The 23,784-nt window shown below is 40.5% G+C and overlaps 1 protein-coding gene across 1 annotated transcript; it reads right to left on the reverse strand.

Moving 5' to 3' along the window:
- Positions 1–252: 252 nt before the first annotated feature.
- ECHS1 (enoyl-CoA hydratase, short chain 1) lies at positions 253–23,265 on the reverse strand. Its single transcript, XM_007478092.3, has 8 exons — positions 23,042–23,265; positions 11,172–11,369; positions 10,316–10,443; positions 7,585–7,684; positions 7,239–7,343; positions 6,366–6,485; positions 2,830–2,897; positions 253–901 (listed from the first exon to the last, which is right to left on the reverse strand). Exons 1-8 carry the CDS (start codon positions 23,127–23,129, stop codon positions 836–838), a joined length of 873 nt encoding a protein of 290 aa, XP_007478154.1. The 5' UTR covers positions 23,130–23,265; the 3' UTR covers positions 253–835.
- Positions 23,266–23,784: the final 519 nt, after the last annotated feature.

Here is a 23,784-nt window from a genome sequence, read left to right on the forward strand (position 1 = left end):
TGCAGGAATTCCAGTTAACAAACAGGCATCTTGATGTCCATATCGGTTTTGCAGAAGCATTCTCAGCCTCCTTCCTGGATCTTGACTGTGTTCCCATTAGCTGAGGATGCTGGGCACATGACATTGGTCCAAGTAACAAGAAAGTAATTACACTAAAAACAGGCTAATACATTCCTGCATTATGGCTATATGTTTTGTGGCACTATTATGAGGAATGATTTTTTTTACCCTCAGATCTTTAAATAAAGGGTATAATGAGTAAAAAGTCATTTTAATCAATGATTTATCCATATAATTTAAATAAGTACCACAACAGGAAGGAAATGTTTCTCATACTGGCATGATTACATTTAAATGATGGTGACCACAACAGGCTGGTCCAGACTGAGGTCAGCTGAGGCCGGGGGCCCAGAAGCTCCTCTCTCCTTGTCCCTTACATCAAGTGAAGCTGTTTTAATACATAACACCAATACCTTCCATTAAAGAATTTCTGAGCTAACACCAGACAATCAGATCACATTGGTAAGAAACACCTGGCACTGGAGGAATGATGATGCAGTAGAGACAGATCCATTAAGGCAAACAAATTTTTTTGGTGTCTGGAGACAAGCCCTTGGATTCTCCTGCACCCAAGAGGAGAAAGGCGTGATCTTTGGACTGGCAAAGCATGTCCTAAACATGGTCTTCCAAAGGAATGCTTCAATCTGAAGAGAGGCACCTTGTGTTATTTATAGTTTACCTATGCACAATAGCTATGATTTATTTTTATTTTTAAAAAATCACTTCTAAAGAAAAATATAAGTCTCTTTGCCACTTCTCGAGTATAAGTCAACAGTTATTTGTCCTTGAAGTTGGGCTTCCTCTTCTCCACAAATGCAGTCATTCCCTCTTTCCGATCCTCCTTTTGTGCACAAAGAAAAGGGAAAAGTTGATATTAATAGAAAAATCTTTCCCCTTTCAGTTCCTAACGTCTTCCTATCAAGGAAAAATTATACCCATGCAAATATGCCACATCCTATGAATTTCCTGTGCTTATATATATCTACTCCAATCTCCCATACAAAACCTGTGGCGTTCTAGGCTCTGTTCTATCCACTGAAGCCAATCAAGGTCAGATGCATTCGATTCCATCATCCCACCAATATCATCATCATAAACATTCATTAAGAATCTATTAGCATTTGATAGGGAATATTAGGGAAACATGGAGAAGGCAATATTTCAATATGGTTAGGAAATTATGTTTTAAAGACATAATCAGTGGGTCAGAGGCTCACAGGTTTAGAACTGACAGGGCCCTTAGAAGCCCCCGGTCTAATTCTTTCATTTTATAGATGAGAGAGGGAATAGGGAAGACTTTGGAAGAAAAAGACTGGGAGCATACACTCTGAGGAGTGTGGCAGTCATAGCACATGAGATCCTATGTGTTTGGAGCTGAGAAGGACCCACAGGTATACATGGAAGCCCAGAGAAGTTTTGTGATTTGCCCCAAGTCATACAGGAGGTGGTTACTAGGGCAGAACCCAGGGCCGAGTTGGCAAATCCAGGGTTCTTTTTATCATAATATAAGTGGCTTTAAGCTTTAAAAGTAGGTGAGACTCATGGCAATTATGAATGGTTGTTGTTATTACTGCTTCATTTTGTAGAAGAGGAAATCAAAGCTTAGAAAGGTTAAGTGACTTGCCAGCCAATCAGTATCAAGGGCAGGATTCCAATTTGGTCTCCCTGAACTGGAGTTTTTCTATCTTAGGTACCCATATATGACTCATACTTCCACGTGCTAGGAAAGGCCTCTTTTTTTCATTTGTTCCACAAATCCTCTAGCACAGTGGGCACCCACCAGTAATAAAGAAATAAGAATGAGAATTCATAAAGTAAGCTTCTTTCCTTTGGTTAACAGTGAGCATCGGAAAATTATTAGCCTAAGGCTTCAAAGGTCGCAAAGTTAAAATCTGGGTGAGACAGCATTTTACACAAGACACATACTTTAGAGTTAGGCTAGATGGCTTCTAAAGCCCCTATCATTTCTAAATCTGTGAGCCTTTGATCCACCTGTTGGCTGTGGTATTAAAGTACAATATTCTAATTGTCTTCAGTGTTTTTCATAAATTAGAGAAACTGTTTAAAAAGATGGCAAGAAGTAAAAAAAGATAAAATGGCAAATCCTTCTATTTAATGCCCAGAATTATTCTTTTCTGACTCTCAAGTTTCTTATGTTCTACTGTGTCTGTTCCAAGCAAGTTAAACATGCCCAACTAAATCTGAAAATCAGAGCTGAGCCAGCTAGGCAAGAGGCAACTACCACTCCTGGCCAAGTCAAAGTGGCAATTAATTACACACTTCAGAAAACCTGGAAGTCTTTCAGGATGGATATTCCCTCTACCAGTGTAGGCTTTGGCCCCTCCATGCTTTAGTAAATAGTCCTCATGAGTTGCCAATACCAATAATAATTAATAATAATAGCAGTAGTAGTCGTTAGCATTGGTGGAATTCTTTATGTGCGATCTTATTTGATTTTTTAAAAATCAGCATTCAAGAGCCAACCTTCTGAGAGGGAAGGGGAGGAACCTCTTCAAACTCAGTTAGACTGGTTTTCTAATGATAGCTGAGAATGTGCCTGAAGGCTTCTGGGCTTGGTAGGCTCTGCCAAAGCTTGAATTCCCTTGGCACAACTCTTGAGAACCCAGAGTTGCCTCCACACCATTATAAAGGCCTTAATTACATAACCTCCTGTTTTCAAACTGTAGCCACATGAATAAAGACTTCAATAGGAACTCCAACTTCTTTGGGATAGCAGGGGCCCCAACGATGGCGAAACCATTTACTTACAGTGGCAAAAGTTGAGTAGAAGAGTTTCTTCTCCATTTTAATTCCTTCTGCTAATGTCGTCTCATAAGCTGAAAAACAAATTCTAAAAGTCAAGAAGATGCAAGATGCAGGACTTCTGTGTGTATGAAGTTGTTTTCTGACAAAAAGAAAAAACCAAGTGGTCACTTATGGTAGCCTCTGGGTTTAGCTTTATTGTTGCTCATGTTTAGCTTCATCCTCTTGTGATTCCACAGAATATTAGAAGCCGTGAGGTCCCCTAGGATGTCCCACAGTACCGTGCTGGCCACTTCATGCACCAACTCAAATACAATGTCCTCAGGTATGTGTATGTCAGCTAATGGTTCACTGTAGCTGATCTGAAATTGCAGTTATCCCACAAGACCATGTGGTATTCCTTCAGAAACATTTAAGAAACTTACTTCAATCCTCATGAATCCGAGGGTCTCACACCTCACCCTCATTATCCCCATACCCCTGCCCACAGTTGTAGAAGGTTAAATTCTATACATAGAATGCAGAATAATGAAAAGATTGAGTAAAATGTGCAAGAAGGGCAATTCAAGCACCCCTGGTATCTGCCTATCCCAGGCCTTTGACAGGAGAGGAGACAGACCCAGAGAAAACATGATATAACCTAAGGCACAAAGCTAATCAGTGGGATTATTTAGGTCTAGAACTTTCCCAATTTCTGGTCCTGTTCTTGTAGAGCTTTGTTCACAACAGTTAAAAAAGATGATTTGGTCACTGTTTTCGAATCGGTAGGGTGTCTTCTGATCCTTCCATTCAAGAAAAGTACCAAGGAAAGACCCTCTTCTGTGCCTGTCAAGCATCATGGACCAAAAAAAAAAAATGAATCCTAAACATTTACTTCATCTTCATCTTCACTCTGAGGCTTATGTACAAAGGCTGGTTTGGATTTAGAGCTCCTTGTGGCAGGTCAAACAGAAGTCAGAAAATGCCCTTAGGATAGCCATTCTTAAGGCTATGGAATTCTAAGGGGTCTGTGGATAGAATTCATAGTGCCCACAAACTAGGAACTTCTAATATTTTGATGACTATATTTTAATGTAATTGTTTTTTGTAATTTGTTATGGGAAATTTTGATTCCCTTTTATCAATCAGGACTCAGGGTCATTCCTGCAATTTTAGGTTAACCAAAAGTCTGTTTTCAAGTTATTCTCACTTGAACAAAAGCTGCCTCAAGGGATGTCAAATTTTACTTAAGAGCCTTAAGTATTCCTTAGATAAGATACCAGAGGAAGAATCTCGCTGTCCTGACTTCTTGGAGACAAGTAAATCCTCCTCAATCAGCCTACTCTGAATTCTCTGTAAGTAGTTTAATCTGTAACCTGACAGAGTTTACCTACAGGTGAAGTTTGTTTCCTCAGGAGATGAATGAGGTGATGGCTCTAAATTTGTTCGACTTTTATAACATTAAAGGAAGTATGGGATGTTGGATCTATCTTCTCTTTCACTTTGATGGCCTAAGAGGAATATACATTTTTACATGTATATACATGTACATGCAATACAAAATTGCAACATGTAAAAAGAAGTATTTGTCATTCTGATGTAACTACATAATATCATTGTATTTTGTCTCATAATTATAAAAAGTTTTGTCAGAATGTTTATTCGGAGGTCTAAATCTATCCTTAAACTCATAATAAAACCTGAGCTTTGATCTCTATACTTTCTGTGTTGGGGCAAATATATATATTTTAGCAGCTATCTACCACATGAATTTGAGGAGATATTTCTCTCATACCAAATTTGAAAGCATTGTTCTGAGAAGGATCCATAGAATTTACCAGACTATCAAAGAGGTATGTGAGAAAAAACAAGGTCTAGAATCCCTATTGGAAAGCTTATAATGAGATGGATGCCAGGATTCTGGGAGGCACAAGGAAGGAGGTAAAAAGATAAATCAGGCCAAAAGAGACTGCCCTTGGGAAATGATTTACTTAGTGTAGAAAGAGAACCAGATAGGCTAAAATAAACCGATTACTATGCCAGGGGATTAATTTGGACTCTAAGTTTCCTGGAAGATAATACAAGAGAACACATTGAGCTCATATTTTTCATCTGACAAAAGAAGGCAATGAGATTATTTGGCAGAGACAGACTTCCATTTTTTTCCTTTAGAAGTAAAACTTATGGAGAAATTTATCCCAGGAGTCCTTGAAAAGGGGTACATTGAGTCCAATAATTTCCAACTATGGCTAAACACCATTCAAAAGGGTTAAGGGAAAATGGTAACATTCTTTTTTGCAAAAAAACTAGAATAATATGGACTAGATACTTTTTTGTTTTATGATGATCTAATCTATGTTAGAAAAACAAAAACCTCAGGAAACAAGAACACTGGACTACTTCCAAGCCTAATGAACTCTTAGACAAATAGCCAAGGTCATGGGATTTTTAGCATAGGGTGAATGTCTGTACTTAACTAAATTCTCTAACAAGTATGAAAGTACTGTGTCATTTACGTCTGACTCTGTGACCTCGTTTGGGGTTTTTGTGATAAAATTACTGGAGTGGTTTGCCATTTCCTTTTCCAGATCAGATATGGAAACTGAGGCAAATCAGGTTAAGTGACGTCCAGAGTTACACAGTTAGCACATCTCTGAGGTGGGATTTGAACTCAGAGTGTTCCTGGCTCCAGGTCTGGCATGCTGTCCCCTGAGCTAGCTGGGAAGTGAGGCTTTCATATTTAGCTTAATAAAAAGTCATCTGTTTTAGGAGGCAGTTATGAAGGGAAGAGTTTTCATTTTGCTACAATGTGAAGCAGCAAAGCATCTTGCTCAGTCATTTTAATCAATTCAGGAAGCAGGTGAAGGCCTGACTACAACAACTTCTCCTTTTCCATTGCAGGAGCCCGTCTCTACCTTCTGTCCCCTCCCCATCAATGTGGTCAGAGCTTCTAGAATCGGTGACCTGGCATGGCCTTTCATTACACTGCAAGGTCACCTACCCACCACAGGCCTGGGGGAGGGACCAGCTTTAGTGGACATCAGCATACACAGGAAGCAATCAATGCAGCTAGGTGGTACAGTGCATAGAGTGCCACCAGGCCTGGAGTCATCATCATTGTGAGTTCAAATCTGGCTTCAGTCACTTACTAGTTGATTAGTAGCTAACTAACACAGCCTGCCTCAGTTTCCTCATATGTCAAATGAGCTGGAGAAGGAAATAACAAACAATTCTAGAATCTCTGCCAAAAAAGCTCCAAATGGGGTCACAAAGAGTCAAACATGACTAAAGCAACTGAACAACAATCCATCCCCCTCTGACTGCTGCCCCTTTCATCCTCAGCCCTAAGTACTAATGGTAGTTTGGAAACATTGAGATCACCCTGCCCCAGCCTCAACTGAAATATTTGAGAATCCTGAGGATTTTTATCCACAATTTCAGTAGTGAATTAGGATGCAGCCTTTTAATGCCATTACATTTCAGATTTGAGAGCCATTCCCCTGGAGCTCTGGTCCCCACCAGCCATTCCCCTCCACTCTATTCCATTCTGTTAAGTTCTCTACCTGCGTTCACGGATTCTTTGGCCATTTCTGTCACAATTTTTGAATTGTTGGCAATTTTTTCTGCACACAGGATGGCTTCTTCAACCAGCTTATCCACAGGGAAAATTTTGCTGATGAGGCCTAAAGCAAGAAAAAAGGTCAACAGCAAAGCAAAATACATTGGAAGGTACTAAATCCCCGTTTCTCCATCACTAACGACATTTGAAAATATTCCATAATGTCCAGTTTCTTATAGAACAATAAATGACTTTCCAAAATCAATAAACAAATCAATCTGGCAGGTACACATTCTGGGCTTCCTCTCCTCCTTCTCAAGACTGAACTGTAAGTTTCCCCACAAAGAAGCTGTGTTAATGGTATCAGGAACGAGAATCCACCAGTGATTTGTTGGCTTTTCTCTGAGGATGGGCTGAACCAAACTCCCAGCTGGAAGAATTTGGGGGAAGAGAGGAGCAAATTCCCTTCTGTCAAACCCCATTGGAGACACTCTTGGAAGTGGGGAAAGTGAAAGGGCATATGGGATAAACACCAAAGGTGCCAAAAGCAAGCACTGCCACCTATGAGCATCAAGGTCCTCAAGCACATAGGAAAGACTTCAGGCCCCCCTGAGGGAGGAATCATTAGGATTGATGGTCTGTTTAAACACAGGAGGAAAACAATGGATGTGACTCCTCCCTCCCACCTTGGCACAGGTTGAGAGTGAATTCCCTAGTGTGAGTTTCTAGAATTAGACTGTGAGCTCCTTGAGGGAAGGGACTGCCTTTTTGCCTTCCTTTGAATCCCTAGAGCTTAGTCCAGTGCCTGGCACCAGGAGGCTCTTGAATGCTGACTGACTGATGAAGTGGCAGCCACAGAAGAGTCTGGGCCCAGTACCTGCTTGCTTGGCTTCTTGAGCTGAGATTCGGTCACCTGTAAGAACCATCTCCATTGCCAAGGACTTTCCAACTATTCGGGTAAGTCTCTGAGTTCCCCCAGCACCTAGAAGGAATTAAAGAATGACTATTGGGCTTTCAAAACAACCAACCAACCCAATGCCAAACATTCATATTCACTGAGATACACAGAGACACACACACACATAGGGACACACATGCGCACACACGCGCACACACACACACACACACACAGTAGATTCTGGTAATGAGGCTCTCTCTTCTCTACAATTGCCGACTTCAGTAACACAATTAGGAGTTTCTGTCCTGGCCTGTGGGCTTGTTACCTGGGATGGTTCCTATTAGGATCTCTGGCTGTCCAAATTGAGCTTTCTCACCAGCATAGATGATGTCACACATCATAGCAAGCTCACAACCTCCTCCAAGCTGCAAAACCAAAGAAAATATTGTCAGCATAGAACAGAAAACAAACCAAGAATTATTCTGTTTGCCAGCTTTAGATCTCCTTAAAACAAAAAAGGGAAGATGCTGACACTGACACTGACCCGAAAGCCTTTTTTTGAAGAGTGAAGTGCTTGCTTAAACCTAAGCCCTCAGAGGATGGATAACATCTTTAACACGTTATCTTGGGGGCAGCTAAGTGCCTCAGTGGATTGAGAGCCAGGCCTAGAGACTGGAAGTCTTGGGTTCAAATCTGACCTCAGACACTTCCCAGCTGTGTGACCCTGGGCCAGTCCCTTAACCCCCATTTCCTACCCCTTACCATTCTTCCGCCTTAGAACCAATACACAGTATTGATACTAAGTTGGAAGGTAAAGGTTAAAAAAAAATCTTTACCATAAGCCAAAACTTATTCTCCCAATCCCTGCTCTGCTACAGGGGAACATAAAGCACCAAGCCCTGGAAGCAGCAATTATGGTCAACAAGATACAATACCTACAGTCATTAAATGGTGGGCTGGAAACCTGAAGCATTCTTTCTAAAGAAATTCTGTTTTTTTAACTCATCTACAGGGCTGGAAAAGTACATTGAGGAAAGTGTTTTATGTCAATGTATTGAAAAAATGTTTTAAGATTAATTTTTTTTAAATTGATTAATTGATTAAAATCAAAATATTATCATCACACAAGAAAGATAGAAAGCAATCGAGATCATTTAGTCCAATATCTTCATTTTATTTTTTAAATTAATTATATTTTGGATTTTGTTATGTTGGGGTTTTTTGGAAGAGGTAAAGTGTTTGAGCTTAGCTATTTTTAAATGAAAAATTTTTTTCAATGAACAAAAATACAGCTTCTCTCTTTCCTACCACCTCTCTTACCCCTCACTGAAAAGAACAAAAACCAAAACCCTGGTAACAAATATGCATAACCAAGCAAAACAAATTCCTGCATTTGTCATGTCCAAAAACCATCTCAATCTGTACCCTGAGCCAATCACTTTCCTCTAAAGGAGGGTAGCATGCATCCTGTATTGTCTGAAACTGCGGTAGGTCATTGTTTTGATTAAAATTTTGGCTTTCAAAGTTGTTTGTCTTTATTATGCCATTGTTACTGTATTAATGGTTCTCCTAGTCTTGTTCACTTAATTCTGCATAGGTTCATATAAACCTTCCCAGTTTACTCTGAAACCATCCCCTTCACCACTTCTTGTAGTACAATAATATTCTTTTATATTCATATATCATAACTGGTGCAGCCATGCCCTGATCAATGTAACCCTTCACTTTATAGATGAAGAAAATGAAGACCTCCTCAAGACACTGATCCCCCTGAGCAAGCATCTGGCTAGAAGTCCAATTATATGTTAGCATCAGATGCCAGAAAAAAAACAAACAAGTAAGCATAAAACCCTCTCAGATTCTCTTCCCAGGATCCAGAAGAGTATCTCGGGTGTTCAAATAACAATCTTATTCCCATAAACCAGCCTGAAAAGCTAAAGAACATGACCATTTCTGAAGAGACAAATGGTCAAAGAATAGGATTAGGCCATGTTTTAAGGAAGAAATTTATGCTATATGTGTGAAGGAGGGGACTACCCAAGGGACATCCTGCCTGCCTCCTGCCTCCTTGTCCCCTACCTCAATTGCTGGCTTTTCCTGCTAACTACAGGAGGCATAAAAGTTTCAATTCTATCCTCATGATCAAAGTCCCCTCAATAATTTCCTTCACACATATACATAGTCATATGAAAAAGCACACCAAATCACTATTTGGAAAATTAAAATGAAAGCAATTCTAAGGTTTCAACCCATCAAATGGCAAATAAGACAAAAAGAAGAAGGAGAAAGATAGTTGTTGGATGGGCTCTGTTGGAGTCAGCTACTGTTCCAGCCATTTATTCCTTCCTTCCTTCCTTCTTTCCAATTTTCCTTCTTCCATCCCTCCAATTTGGGGAATTGAAGGAGGTAGGAAACATCAAGAAGTTAGAAAGAAAAAAAAAAGGGTTGTCAGAAAGAAGAAAGAGAGGGTCAATGTAGCATTTTTTAAAACAAGAACAACAGAGGGAAGGCCAGAAGGAAACACAAGCAGGGAAGCTTTTAAAGTTACACACTGTTTTTATTTATATACTTAAAAAGAAAAAGCAAGCTATTATATAAATGTACAAACTTCTTTTCTGTCCTACTTGTATATGAAAATACTCATTCTCTGGAGTTTAAGAATGTTAAAAAAAACAACAACAAAGAACAAGGCAATTTACAACATCTACTTCTTAGATAAAAAAGATGTTTAATTCACAGAGAGCCACAAAACAATAAAATAAGGGCTTCCTATAGGACTCTATTTTAATCAATCAATGGAACCCAAAGTTTAAAATTTAGTTTTCATGAAGAAATTATGACTGTTGGGAGAGAAGTTACTCCTCCTCGAACCCTCCTACGTTTCCAGGTACCCAAATAGGATAAGTGCCTTTTGACCCCCAACTACAACTAGAGGGTTCCAAGAGGGAAATTTTAAAATTCAGGCTTTACATGTCCCTACTAGGTGTTTTATATGTTTGAATTAAATCACTAAGCCCTCTGGGATGAAGGAAACTTGAAACAGCATGAAGACTCACTGCGTAGCCATTGACGGCAGCTATTACTGGCTTCTTGAGCTGGGTGATCCGGTCCCAGTCCTTTAATAATGTCCCTGAGTAACAAGCCTGGAAAGTTTTATCCTGCATTTCCTTGATATCTGCTCCAGCTATAAATGTAAAGAGAGAGAAAACCAGTGGAGATCTGCCACAGAGGAGAGGCCACATCCCTTATCACTTCAACCTAAAGCCTAGAAAGAAACTAATCTGTGTATGGGTGACCTCTATTAAGACCAATACTTGTAGGAAGTGTGCTGGGATTTTAGGCCAAATAATTCCGTGAATACTCATATCAATACAAGGCAGAAGGTCTGCCTTGGAGTCAGGACTGCCTTGGTTCAAGTTCTGATGCTGCCCAATACTGACTGCGTGGAAAAGTCACTTCACCACTCAATGCTCTGGGAAACTCTGGACACAGCCTGCAGGGATGGCAGGGACCTACAGTGGTGGAGGACATTCTTTCTGGAGCTCCCCACACCAGTGAAATCCCTGGGGTGGGGGAGGAGGGAATCATAGAGTTGTAGGAGCCTTAACAGCCATTTTTCAAATGAGGAAAAGGAATCTCAGCGAAGTTCACAGGCTTTTTCAACGTGCCAATTCTCAGGCACAGACCAAAGAATATGCAGAACAGTTGGTTTCCTACAATTTCCCACTTGCTCCCCCATCACGTTAGACATGGTTGGCACCAAAGAGGGTATAGCCCTAAATTTTTGAAAGATTCTACTGAAAGGACACAAACGGCCAATAGAATGCCTGCATTGATGAACGTCACTCACAACCCACAGAGGAGCTGTCTATGAGTCTGGCCACCATGGGAAGGCCGTGCAAAGGGACCCACCTGCAAATGCCTTTTCTGAACCCGTCAGGACAATGGCTCCTATAGATGGATCCTCTTGAAATGTCATCAGGGCCTGGTTGATCTCCTTAATCAGGCCCTCACAAAGTGCATTCAGGGCCTTTGGCCTGTTCAGCTGGATCAGACCCACATTATTATTCTTCCCTTTCTTTTCAGTAACTATGTATTCAAAGTTACCACCTACAAAAAGAGAGCACAAAGAAACATCCCTCTGAGGAAAAAAATCAAGGTAATCCTCTGGACTCACCCTTCTCCAGTCTCCTAAACCTACAACATGGGGCATCCATTTTCAGAATATGGCCCTGAAAGGTCTTTAAAAGTAGGCCCAAGGACTTCCGGTTAAGATGGCGGCTTAGAGAAAACTAAAGCTCAGATCTCCGGAAAACCCTTCCCGACCGATCTCAAACTATAAGCTCCTAAGGTGCCGAAATTCAAAACGATCAACAGCACAGACCCTGGGAACCCTCCTCCTGGACCTGGACCCAGTTCAAAAGGTACGGCTCCCCTCAAAAGCCAGAACCCGAGATCACTCGGACCTCAGGGGTAGGAGCGCAGAGTCCAAGGCTCCCGGAAGCCGCAGCCCGGCCGGGCTCAGAGAGCAGGGTCCTCGGAACAACAACCCTCAGGGCCTTCTACCCGAGTCCAGGTGAAAGTTACTGCCTGGGACTTCCGCTGCAGAGAGCTGGTCGAAACAACAGCAACCCTCAGGGCGGGCAAGACAGCCTCACGGGCTGGATCCTGCTATCCAAGTCTCAGTGAAAGTCCTTGCCCTCGGAGCTTGGGGAAGCTGCAGTCCATCCCCCCCGCAGGCCGACGAAACAGCCTCACGGCCAGCGATTCTGAAGGCAACTTCCTGAAAGCAACGTGGTCCGACCCTTCCATTCCAGTTCCAGTGAGGCATATTCAGTTTAACCCAGGGAAAGCTCATAGAACCAACATCTGCCCAGGACTAAAGCCTTTGAACACCAGACAGAGATAAGAAAAGCTAATCCTCCACATTCAGAGATGGCAAACTCCACAGAAGCACAGAAGCCCCAAAATACCAAGAAAAATAAGAAGAAAGGGGCGACTTTGGACACATTCTATGGAGCCAAAATACAAAATACAGAGCAGATAGAAGAAAATATACAAGAAAATTCTCCAAAATCTTCCAAAGGAAATAGAAACTCTCCACAAACCCATGAAGAATTTGAATCAGAAATGACCAAAAAGATGGAAGCCCTCTGGGAGGAAAAGTGGGAAATAATGCAAAAGAAATTCATGCATCTACAAAACCAGTTTGACCAAACTGTAAAAGAAAACCAGGCTTTAAAGCAAGAACTAATAAAGCAAAGCCAAAACACCAAGAAATTAGAAGAGAACATAAAATATCTCACCGACAAGGTGATAGATCTGGAAAATAGAGGGAGAAGAGAAAATTTAAGAATAATTGGACTCCCAGAAAAGCCAGAAATAAACACCAAACTGGACATGGTGATACAAGATATAATCAAAGAAAATTGCCCAGAGATTCTAGAACAAGGGGGCAATACAGCCACTGACAGAGCTCACAGAACACCTTCTACACTAAACCCCCAAAAGACAACTCCCAGGAATGTAATTGCCAAATTCCAAAGCTATCAAACAAAAGAAAAAATCCTACAGGAAGCCAGAAAAAGACAATTTAGATATAAAGGAATGCCAATCAGGGTCACACAAGACCTTGCAAGTTCTACTCTGAATGATCGTAAGGCATGGAACATGATCTTCAGAAAGGCAAGAGAGCTGGGTCTCCAACCAAGAATCAGCTACCCAGCAAAACTGACTATATACTTCCAAGGGAAAGTATGGGCATTCAACAAAATAGAAGACTTCCAACTTTTTGCAAAGAAAAGACCAGAGCTCTGTGGAAAGTTTGATACCGAAAATCAAAGAGCAAGGAATACCTGAAAAGGTAAAGATTAAGGAAAGGGGAAAAATGTTATCTTCTTCTTTTACTCAAACTCTCTTCTATAAGGACTACATTTATATCAATCTATGTATACTAACATATGGGGAAAATGTAATGTATAAATAGGGGGTAAAGAAAGACCAAATAGAATAATGGTTCTCACACAAAGATTCACATGGGAAGGGGAGGGGAAGAAAACTCCTATAAGAAGGAGAGGAAGAGAGGGGGGGGGGGGTTTACTTAAACCTCAATCTCAGGGAAATCAACTCTGAGAGGGAAAAACATCCAGATCCATTGGGATCTTGAATTCTATCTTACCCAACAAGGGTAAGGAGAAGGGAAAACCAAGGGGGGGAAGGGGAGAGGGAGAACAAAAAGGGAGGGAAAGAGAGGGGGGAGGGGGAGGGAAGAAAAAGGGAGGGACTAAAAAGGGAAACATCAAGGGAGGGGACAAGGGGCACTGATTCAAAGTAAATCACTGGACTAAAAGGTAGAGCTGAAGAAGAAAAGGTTAGAATTAGGGAAGGCAATCAAAATGCCAGGGAGTCCACAAATGACAATCATAACTTTGAACGTGAATGGGATGAACTCACCCATAAAACGTAGACGAATAGCAGAATGGATTAGAATCCAAAACCCTACCATATGTTGTCTTCAAGAAACACACATGAGGCGGGTTGACACCCACAAGGTCAGAATTAAAGGATGGAGTAAGACCTTCTGGGCCTCAACTGATAGAAAGAAGGCAGGAGTGGTAATCATGATATCTGATAAAGCCAATGCAAAAATAGACCTGATCAAAAGGGATAGGGAAGGTAATTATATTTTGTTAAAAGGGACTCTCAACAACGAGGAAATATCATTAATCAACATGTATGCACCAAATAATATAGCACCCAAATTTCTAATGGAGAAACTAGGCGAATTGAAGGAAGAAATAGACAATAAAACCATACTAGTGGGAGACTTAAACCAACCATTATCAAATTTAGATAAATCAAATCAAAAAATAAATAAGAAAGAGGTAAAAGAAGTGAACGAAATCTTAGAAAAATTAGAATTAATAGACATATGGAGAAAAATAAATAGGGATAAAAAGGAATACACCTTCTTCTCAGCACCACATGGCACATTCACAAAAATTGACCATACATTAGGTCACAGAAACATAGCACACAAATGCAAAAAAGCAGAAATAATGAATGCAGCCTTCTCAGATCACAAGGCAATAAAAATAATGATTAGTAATGGTACATGGAAAACCAAATCTAAAACCAATTGGAAATTAAACAATATGATACTCCAAAACCGTTTAGTTAAAGAAGAAATCATAGAAACAATTAATAATTTCATCAAGGAAAATGACAATGGCGAAACATCCTTTCAAACCTTTTGGGATGCAGCCAAAGCGGTAATCAGAGGCAAATTCATATCCCTGAAAGCTTATATTAACAAGATCAATCAATTGGAAATGCAATTGAAAAAACTCGAAAGCGATCAAATTAAAAACCCCCAGCAGAAAACCAAATTTGAAATCCTAAAAATTAAGGGAGAAATTAATAAAATCGAAAGTGATAGAACTATTGATTTAATAAATAAGACAAGAAGCTGGTACTTTGAAAAAACAAACAAAATAGACAAAGTACTGGTCAATCTAATTAAAAAAAGGAAGGAAGAAAAGCAAATTCACAGCATTAAAGATGAAAAGGGGGACAGCACCTCCAATGAGGAGGAAATTAAGGCAATCATTAGAAATTACTTTGCCCAATTATATGGCAACAAATACACCAATTTAGGAGAAATGGATGAATATATACAAAAATACAAACTGCCTAGACTAACAGAAGAGGAAATAGAATTCTTAAATAATCCCATATCAGAAATTGAAATCCATCAAGCCATCAAAGAACTTCCTAAGAAAAAATCCCCAGGGCCTGATGGATTCACCTGTGAATTCTATCAAACATTCAGAGAACAGTTAACCCCAATACTATACAAACTATTTGACATAATAAGCAAAGAGGGAGTTCTACCAAACTCCTTTTACGACACAAACATGGTACTGATTCCAAAACCAGGCAGGTCAAAAACAGAGAAAGAAAACTATAGGCCAATCTCCCTAATGAATATAGATGCAAAAATCTTAAATGGGATACTAGCAAAAAGACTCCAGCAAGTGATCAGAAGGATCATTCACCATGATCAAGTAGGATTCATACCAGGGATGCAGGGCTGGTTCAACATTAGGAAAACCATCCACATAATTGACCACATCAACAAGCAAACTAGCAAGAACCACATGATTATCTCAATAGATGCAGAAAAAGCCTTTGATAAAATACAACACCCATTCCTATTAAAAACACTAGAAAGCATAGGAATAGAAGGGTCATTCCTAAAAATAATAAACAGTATATATCTAAAACCAACAGCTAATATCATCTGCAATGGGGATAAACTAGATGCATTCCCAATAAGATCAGGGGTGAAACAAGGATGCCCATTATCACCCCTACTATTTGACATTGTACTAGAAACACTAGCAGTAGCAATTAGAGAAGATAAAGAAATTGAAGGCATCAAAATAGGCAAGGAGGAGACCAAGTTATCACTCTTTGCGGATGACATGATGGTCTACTTAAAGAATCCTAGAGATTCAACCAAAAAGCTAATTGAAATAATCAACAACTTTAGCAAAGTTGCAGGATACAAAATAAACCCACATAAATCATCAGCTTTTCTATATATCTCCAACACAGCTCAGCAGCAAGAACTAGAAAGAGAAATCCCATTCAAAATCACCTTAGACAAAATAAAATACCTAGGAATCTACCTCCCAAGACAAACACAGGAACTATATGAACACAACTACAAAACACTCGCCACACAACTAAAACTAGACTTGAACAAATGGAAAAACATTAACTGCTCATGGATAGGACGAGCCAATATAATAAAAATGACCATCCTACCCAAACTTATTTATCTATTTAGTGCCATACCCATTGAACTACCAAAATAGTTCTTCACTGATTTAGAAAAAACCATAACAAAGTTCATTTGGAAGAACAAAAGATCAAGGATATCCAGGGAAATAATGAAAAAAAACACATATGATGGGGGCCTTGCAGTCCCTGACCTAAAACTATATTACAAAGCAGCAGTCATCAAAACAATTTGGTACTGGCTAAGAAACAGAAAGGAAGATCAGTGGAATAGACTGGGGGAAAGCGACCTCAGCAAGACAGTATACGATAAACCCAAAGATCCCAGCTTTTGGGACAAAAATCCACTATTCGATAAAAACTGCTGGGAAAATTGGAAGACAGTGTGGGAGAGACTAGGAATAGATCAACACCTCACACCCTACACCAAGATAAATTCAAAATGGGTGAGTGACTTAAACATAAAGAAGGAAACCATAAGTAAATTGGGTAAACACAGAATAGTATACATGTCAGACCTTTGGGAGGGGAAAGGCTTTAAAACCAAGCAAGATATAGAAAAGAATCACAAAATGTAAAATAAATAATTTTGACTACATCAAACTAAAAAGCTTTTGTACAAACAAAACCAATATAACTAAAATCAGAAGGGAAACAACAAATTGGGAAAAAATCTTCATAGAAACCTCTGACAAAGGTTTAATTACTCATATTTATAATGAGCTAAATCAATTGTACAAAAAATCAAGCCATTCTCCAATTGATAAATGGGCAAGGGACATGGATAGGCAGTTCTCAGATAAAGAAATCAAAACTATTAACAAGCACATGAAGAAGTGCTCTACATCTCTTATAATCAGAGAGATGCAAATCAAAACAACTCTGAGGTATCACCTCACACCTAGCAGATTGGCTAACATTACAGCAAAGGAAAGTAATGAATGCTGGAGGGGATGTGGCAAAGTAGGGACATTAATTCATTGCTGGTGGAGTTGTGAATTGATCCAACCATTCTGGAGGGCAATTTGGAACTATGCCCAAAGGGCGACAAAAGAATATCTACCCTTTGACCCAGCCATAGCACTGCTGGGTCTGTACCCCAAAGAGATAATGAACAAAAAGACTTGTACAAAAATATTCATAGCTGCGCTCTTTGTGGTGGCCCAAAACTGGAAAACGAGGGGATGCCCATCAATTGGGGAATGGCTGAACAAACTGTGGTATATGTTGGTGATGGAATACTATTGTGCTCAAAGGAATAATAAAGTGGAGAAGTTCCATGGAGACTGGAACAACCTCCAGGAAGTGATGCAGAGCGAGAGGAGCAGAACCAGGAGAACATTGTACACAGAGACTAATACACTGTGGTATAATCGAACGTAATGGACTTCTCCATTAGTGGCAGTGTAATGTCCCTGAACAACTTGCAGGGATCCAGGAGAAAAAAACACCATTCATAAGCAAAGGATAAACTATGGGAGTGGAAACACCGAGGAAAAGCAACTGCCTGAATACAGAGGTTGAGGGGACATGACAGAGGATAGACTCTAAATGAACACTCTAGTGCAAATACTATCAACAAAGCAATGGGTTCAAATCAAGAAAACATCTAATGCCCAGTGGACTTACGCGTCGGCTATGGGGGGGTGGGGGAGAGGAAAAGAAAATGATCTTTAACGAATAATGCTTGGAAATGATCAAATAAAATATATTAAAAAAAAAAAAAAAGTAGGCCCAAGACTGAACCAAACTAGAATCCTGGGGTAGGTCTGCTTTTCGACGACAAGGTTTGTTCCTCGTTAGCAGAGATTGAAAAAATGAGTATAGATTGAAAAGAGAAGAGTTGATGGATTCAAGGTTCAGGCTAAGATATATTTGTGGACATCATCGATGTTGAAATATTTTTTGCCTGATCATAAATGTTACAAAGGTTCTGTTTTTCCTTTTTTTTTATATGGGAAGGTGAGAGAGAAAATTAATTTTTAATGAAAAGAAAAATTAATAGAAAAAGGGAAGAGAGGGAGAAAGAGGGAAAGTGGGGAAGTCAGTTACTCTAGCTTCATACATAACTACAAACTCATCAGATCCAGTTTACAAGTCCTTTCTGGTTAACCAGTAACTTCTCTTGGTTTTTGTCAGAAAGAAGGGAGGCTGCCTCAAGTAGGGGGCCAGGGACACCTAGGAAGATACTGTTCAATGTCCTACCCGACTCCCTGTCTCCCTGCCCACTTCCTCTGCTGGCTCTCTGGGAGAAAATTTGAGGCTACCAAGTGGCATTAGACTGTGATCTCTCTGGGGGCAAGAGGTTACCTTTTATTGTTGTTTTGTATCCACAGTGTTTAGCACAGTGACTGGTACCTAGTGGCTGCTTAATAACTATATACTGACTGAATGGCATGAAGAACAATAGGCCTCCTATAGCATTTACAATTTCCCATTCTTTACCTCATTTTAACCTCACAATAACCTTGTGAGATAAAACTATAGAGATTATTCCCATTTTAAAGATTAGGAAACCTGCCCCTGGCTCCATAGTTTTCCACTGCCAGGTCGGCCTGATCCCAAGTCCCCAATGCTCTTCACTACATCATGTGGCTCCCATGGTCTCAAGAGCAGAATGGCTGAGATAAAGAAGACCACATCAATCCTCCTCTACCCACTCCCAATAAATACAGATAAAAATATACAGAGCACAAATAAAAAGTTAATAAAAACAAAAGACATGTAAAGTAGTTAAATTAGGAGGCAATTTGGGAAGGAAAAATCCAGAAAGGCTTTCTGCAGGAAAAAAAGACCGATTTTTATGAATAAAAGGTCTGTAGCAGGGGGTTCTTCACCTTGGGGTCTGGGAACTTATAATAAAAAAGATTATACATCTGTATATTGCTATAGATAAATAATTGTATTTCTTTATTATTTTTTCAGTTACATATAGAAATAATTTATGTTTTATGATATTTTAGGATTCAGATTTCCCCCCTCCCTCCCCCTCTTCTCAAGGCATTAAATAATATGATATAGCTTATACCAGTACTTTCATGCAATATATATTTCAATATTGCTCAACGACAATTATATTTCAATGTAATTGGTTTTCTTTATAATCTTTTGCATTTTATCTTTTGCAAAAAAAAACCAAACATTATTCTGAGAAAGTCCCATGATACAATAAAGGTTAGGAATTCCTGCTGCATGTTAAGAGCATGTTCTGTGTATGGAAAAGCCAGGTGGCCAATTTGTCTAGCTAGGCCAAGCAGATAAAGGAGAATAAGGCCTGAGAGGCAGACCAGAAAGGCAAGAATCTGTGGTTTACTGAGTAGCAGAGTGACCTGACAAGATTTGTGCTGGAGGACTATCTCTTTGGCAGCTCAAGGGAGAACAAAATGGAGGGATCTGAGGCCGGAAGACCAAACAGGAGGTTCTTAAAACAGTTCAGATGAGAAGTGGTAGCTGTGTGAGGAGATGGATGCCAGATTTAGAGAAGTAAAATCAAGAAGCCTGTAAAAAGTGATTGTATATTACTACCAAGGGAGACTGAGGAATTGATGATGAGTCCAATGTTGCAAAACTGGGTGGCTGGAAGGATGGTGGTGTTCTCAACAAAAAGAGAGAAGTTTAAAAGAGGGATGGATTTGCGGGGAAGAGATTACGAGTTTAGTTTGGGGCAAGTCATGGACAGTCACATATTGAAAATGCGACAGATGGGAGACCAGGCCTCTTTAAAATATTAAAAGGCCTTAGAAAGGTGTTTTATATGTGTGAGGGAAATCATTGAATAAATTTAGTCATGAGGGTAAAACAACAGCCAGAAAAATGGAGCAATGGAGTCAAAAATATCATGAGACCAGGAGGGCAGGATGATATTCCCTGCAACACCCCCTGGACTGCTCCCCTGGGTGGCCCAGGCAAATTAGAACAACATGGTAGGCTCCTGAGACATCACCTGTGAGAGTTAGTGGGCAGAGAATAGGTTTGATAAACTGAGGGGGGAAGGGGAACTCATTCTCTCTACTTCTGTGATTGTGGGTGATCACTCTCTTGAGTGGTGATGTGGTAGGGGGCCCAAAATGGTAGCCATAGATTTAGCAAGCTAATGTATCAGTAAATAAAATATATATCTTTCTCCTACTTTTCTATCTTTTCTCCTACTTCTTTTGATTTAGTAAAATCCTAAAATTTAAAGCCAGTCTCATTATTTTAACTATTACAATATATTGAGTAGATTTCCAGAGGATTTAAGGAAAACCAAGGACAAGAATAATACTAGTTTGGGAAAGATAGTTGTGATAAGCATATGTGGAGGATGTCAAGTCACAGGGATAGAATCACAGAGCCAAAGTTATTACAGCTGCATTGTTTGGGGGTTTTTGACTACAGGTACCTAATAAATCACTTTCCCTAGGAATGCTGGTGTCAAAGAGTCCAACACTAAAATGCATTATACATAAAAATATTGGTTTATTTCTTATTTTAAAAAGGCAAATATGGAATATGCTCTGTTTCAAAAATTAATCATGGATCCAAAGTCAACAATTATTTATTAAGCACCCACTACGTTCCTGAATATTATGCCTTGTCTTTTGGACTTTGTGTAAACTCTAAGTATCCAATAAATCTCTTAGAATGCAAATCCTGTTTAAACATGATAGCATCTGTACAAATAGAATACAGTTCCGGCTTATGTCTTATCTTGTGTGTCTTAAGGGCACACAATCAAGCAATTTCAATTTCACAATAAAAACATTTTGATCCTATAATGCTAGATCATACAGATTTGCTGAGGGTTCAGATATAGGTCAGGTAAGTGCTACAGTGTCAATTTGGTCTCTGATCCTGACTAGCTATGTGACCTTGGGCATGTCACTTAACTGATCTGCCTCAGTTTCCTCAATTATAATGTTGGGATGATAATTGCCTCCCAGGATTGTTGTGAGGATCAAATGAGTTAATATTTGTAAAGCACTTAGCCTGGCACATAGCAGACACTAAATAAATACATATTGTCTGGTTTTTATCATTGTAAGAAGCAAGAAGTCTTCCCATTATTTGAATACTTTGCTAGTGACTATGGTCTTGCCTGAATTTAGGGAAGCCAATTCTGGACAGAAGACACAGTTGTTAGGTTACACTCATATTTGAAGAGTGAAGCCCAGCCAGTTGGGTCACCACCATTACAAAATGAGTTATGCCTTGATATTCTTTCCTTCTTCACTCTATTCTCCCTAGAGCTGCTTAAGCAAGGGTCTGAACACGTTCATACTCATATTTAGGGAGCTTCAGTGGCTCCTGATGGCCCCTGGAACTAAATACAAACTCTGGCTTAGCAAGTGAACCCCTCACAATCTGGACCTAGCCTACCTTTCTCAACTGATTGTACCCTACTTCCCTTTATAAGTTCTAGGTTCTGGCCAGCTTAGCCTGCTTGCTGCATTCTGTATACAACATTCCATCCTCTTGTCCCTGAACCTTTGGCCAGTCTCTTGCCCTTACCACACTTGGAATGCTCTCTTTATCTAAACTGCATCTCTTGGAATCCCTAAGTACTGTCAGATCTTGTCTGAAGTGCAACAACTTCCTACACAAGGTCTTTCCCCCAGTTTTTAGTTCTTTCTATTTCCTCTCCTATCCAAATTAAACTGCAAATATCATGGATTTACTTGATTGTGTCCATGTGAGTCCTCCTCATCTCTGGCAAAAAGGAAGCTCCAGGAGGGCAGAGATGGATGCATTTTTGTTTTTATATACCCAGTAACCAGACAGTGCCTGGCCCATAGTAGGCATTTAATAAGTGCTTGTTGACTTACTGAATTCTGCCCTTTCCAGTTGCTTTTATGTGGTTTTCCCACCATAATTCCTTAACTTCTTTAAAACAAAATAAACAAATAAACAAAAAACCTTCTTTAAGGACCACTTTCTCCAACAGGTCTGATGGCCTCCTTTTCTAAGGATCACATTCCTCCACATTAAGTCACCTAAGGTCAGCCTTATCCAGCACTAAGTCAGGAGACAATCTATCTTTCCTAGTACTAGATGACTTAAAAAGCATCAGTGTGTGTCTACAGTAAAGAACAATGGATTTGAAAGTAGAGGATCTCAGCCCAAACCCTCCCCTCCTTTGTCAGTTATTATTGGTTAATTTCTGGGGCAAAGTCACAGAATTTGTGAGGAAAGGGCCCCTCTTTCATCTCTGGCCTCTGCTTCAAGTCCTCCTAGGAAGGAGAGCCTCCATCTCTGGAGGTCAACTATTCCACTTCTGGACACCTCTAACTGTCACTCAAAGCTCCTCACAATGTGCTCTTAGCCTATGTTGCGGGTCATCAGGCTTGAATGACCCCTGGAGCATTCAGCTTCTCATCAGCATTCTAGAGTTGTCACTAGATTCTGCCTTTTCTGTGCATGGAAGGGGGTAGGAGTGGGAGAGGAGGGACTTCCCAAAGGAAGGAATCCTTCCTCAAACTTTTTTCCTAATGATGAGCCTCAATTCTCTGCTTTGCACCTTGTACTCTCACTTGTGAGTTTCGAGATCTCCAGGGGCCTCTGAATTCTAAATCGACTATGCTTGCCCAGGTCCTCTGAAAAGGTTCTGCGGCCCCAGAAACGGCACTAAAAAATGTAAGCGCCTCCAGGGCAGTTTTTCTCCCCTTTCTGGGTTCTCTTATCCAGGCTCCGGCACCAAGCAGGATACCTTCATCCTACAATAACTCACCTAGCGCTTTAAACCTTGCAAAGCGCTTTACAGGCGCGATCTCAAGGACAACCCAGTGGAGAAGGGACCGTTATTATACCCATTTTGCTGGGGGGAAAACTGAGTCGGAAGGTTCAGTAACTTGCGAAGGGTCATATAGTAACACCTGAATTTGAATCGCGGGGTCTCCGAGGCTCTACCCACTCAGACACACGGATACCCACCGGACCTCGAAGACACAGTTCCTTTCCCTCCTCCGCCCTCCCCACCCCCGGGGTCGGCGCGGCCTTACCCGCAGCGTAGTTGCGGGCCGCGGACAGCCGGGGGCAGCTGCGGAGCAGGGCGGGCCCACGGAACAGCAGCGTGGACAGAGAGGCCATGGTGTGCAAACTCCCAGCGACACTCACAGTCACGGGTGAGAGGTAGGGTCTCTCTGGCCAGTAAAGCCCTAACCTTGACTCCTACCTCTGACCAATCAGGAGCTGTATATTGAGCCGCCCCCTCAATAGCATCGCGAGATTTCCTACTAGCGTGGGGGGGAGGAGGAGGAGATTAAGCCGGTCCCGCCCCCCTTGATAAAGGTTCCTCCCCCTTGGCTAAAAAGTAGCAGGAGAAAGGGAAATTGAGGTCTAGGGATCTAGAGCTGTCTCTTAAAGGCCCTGCATTCCAGCCCCAGCACTTTACAGACCAGGGATCTGAGCCCCATAGACGGGCAGCAACTTGTTCAAGGTCGCCCTGCTCCCTAGAGCAGATGAGATTTGGATCCTCGTCTTCTGACTTGCCCAAGGTTGCAGAAAGAATTTAAAACTGAGCAGGAATTAGAATTCAGATTTCCTAATGTTAGCCCAGTGTACTGCCCTCTCCCTATGTGTGGTACCCTATAGAATCACAGTAAAGTACTTAAGAGGCCAGATTTTCCCTAAGTTAAAGTAAATATCTTTATAGATTTTAAAATAAAAAAGGGGAAAATATATGGCTTCCTTTTTTCTTTCCTTCCTTTTTCCCTTCCATTCCTCCTTCCTTTCTTCTTTCCTT

This window comes from Monodelphis domestica, chromosome 1, assembly GCF_027887165.1.
Source record: "Monodelphis domestica isolate mMonDom1 chromosome 1, mMonDom1.pri, whole genome shotgun sequence".
Lineage (NCBI taxonomy): Eukaryota > Metazoa > Chordata > Mammalia > Didelphimorphia > Didelphidae > Monodelphis > Monodelphis domestica.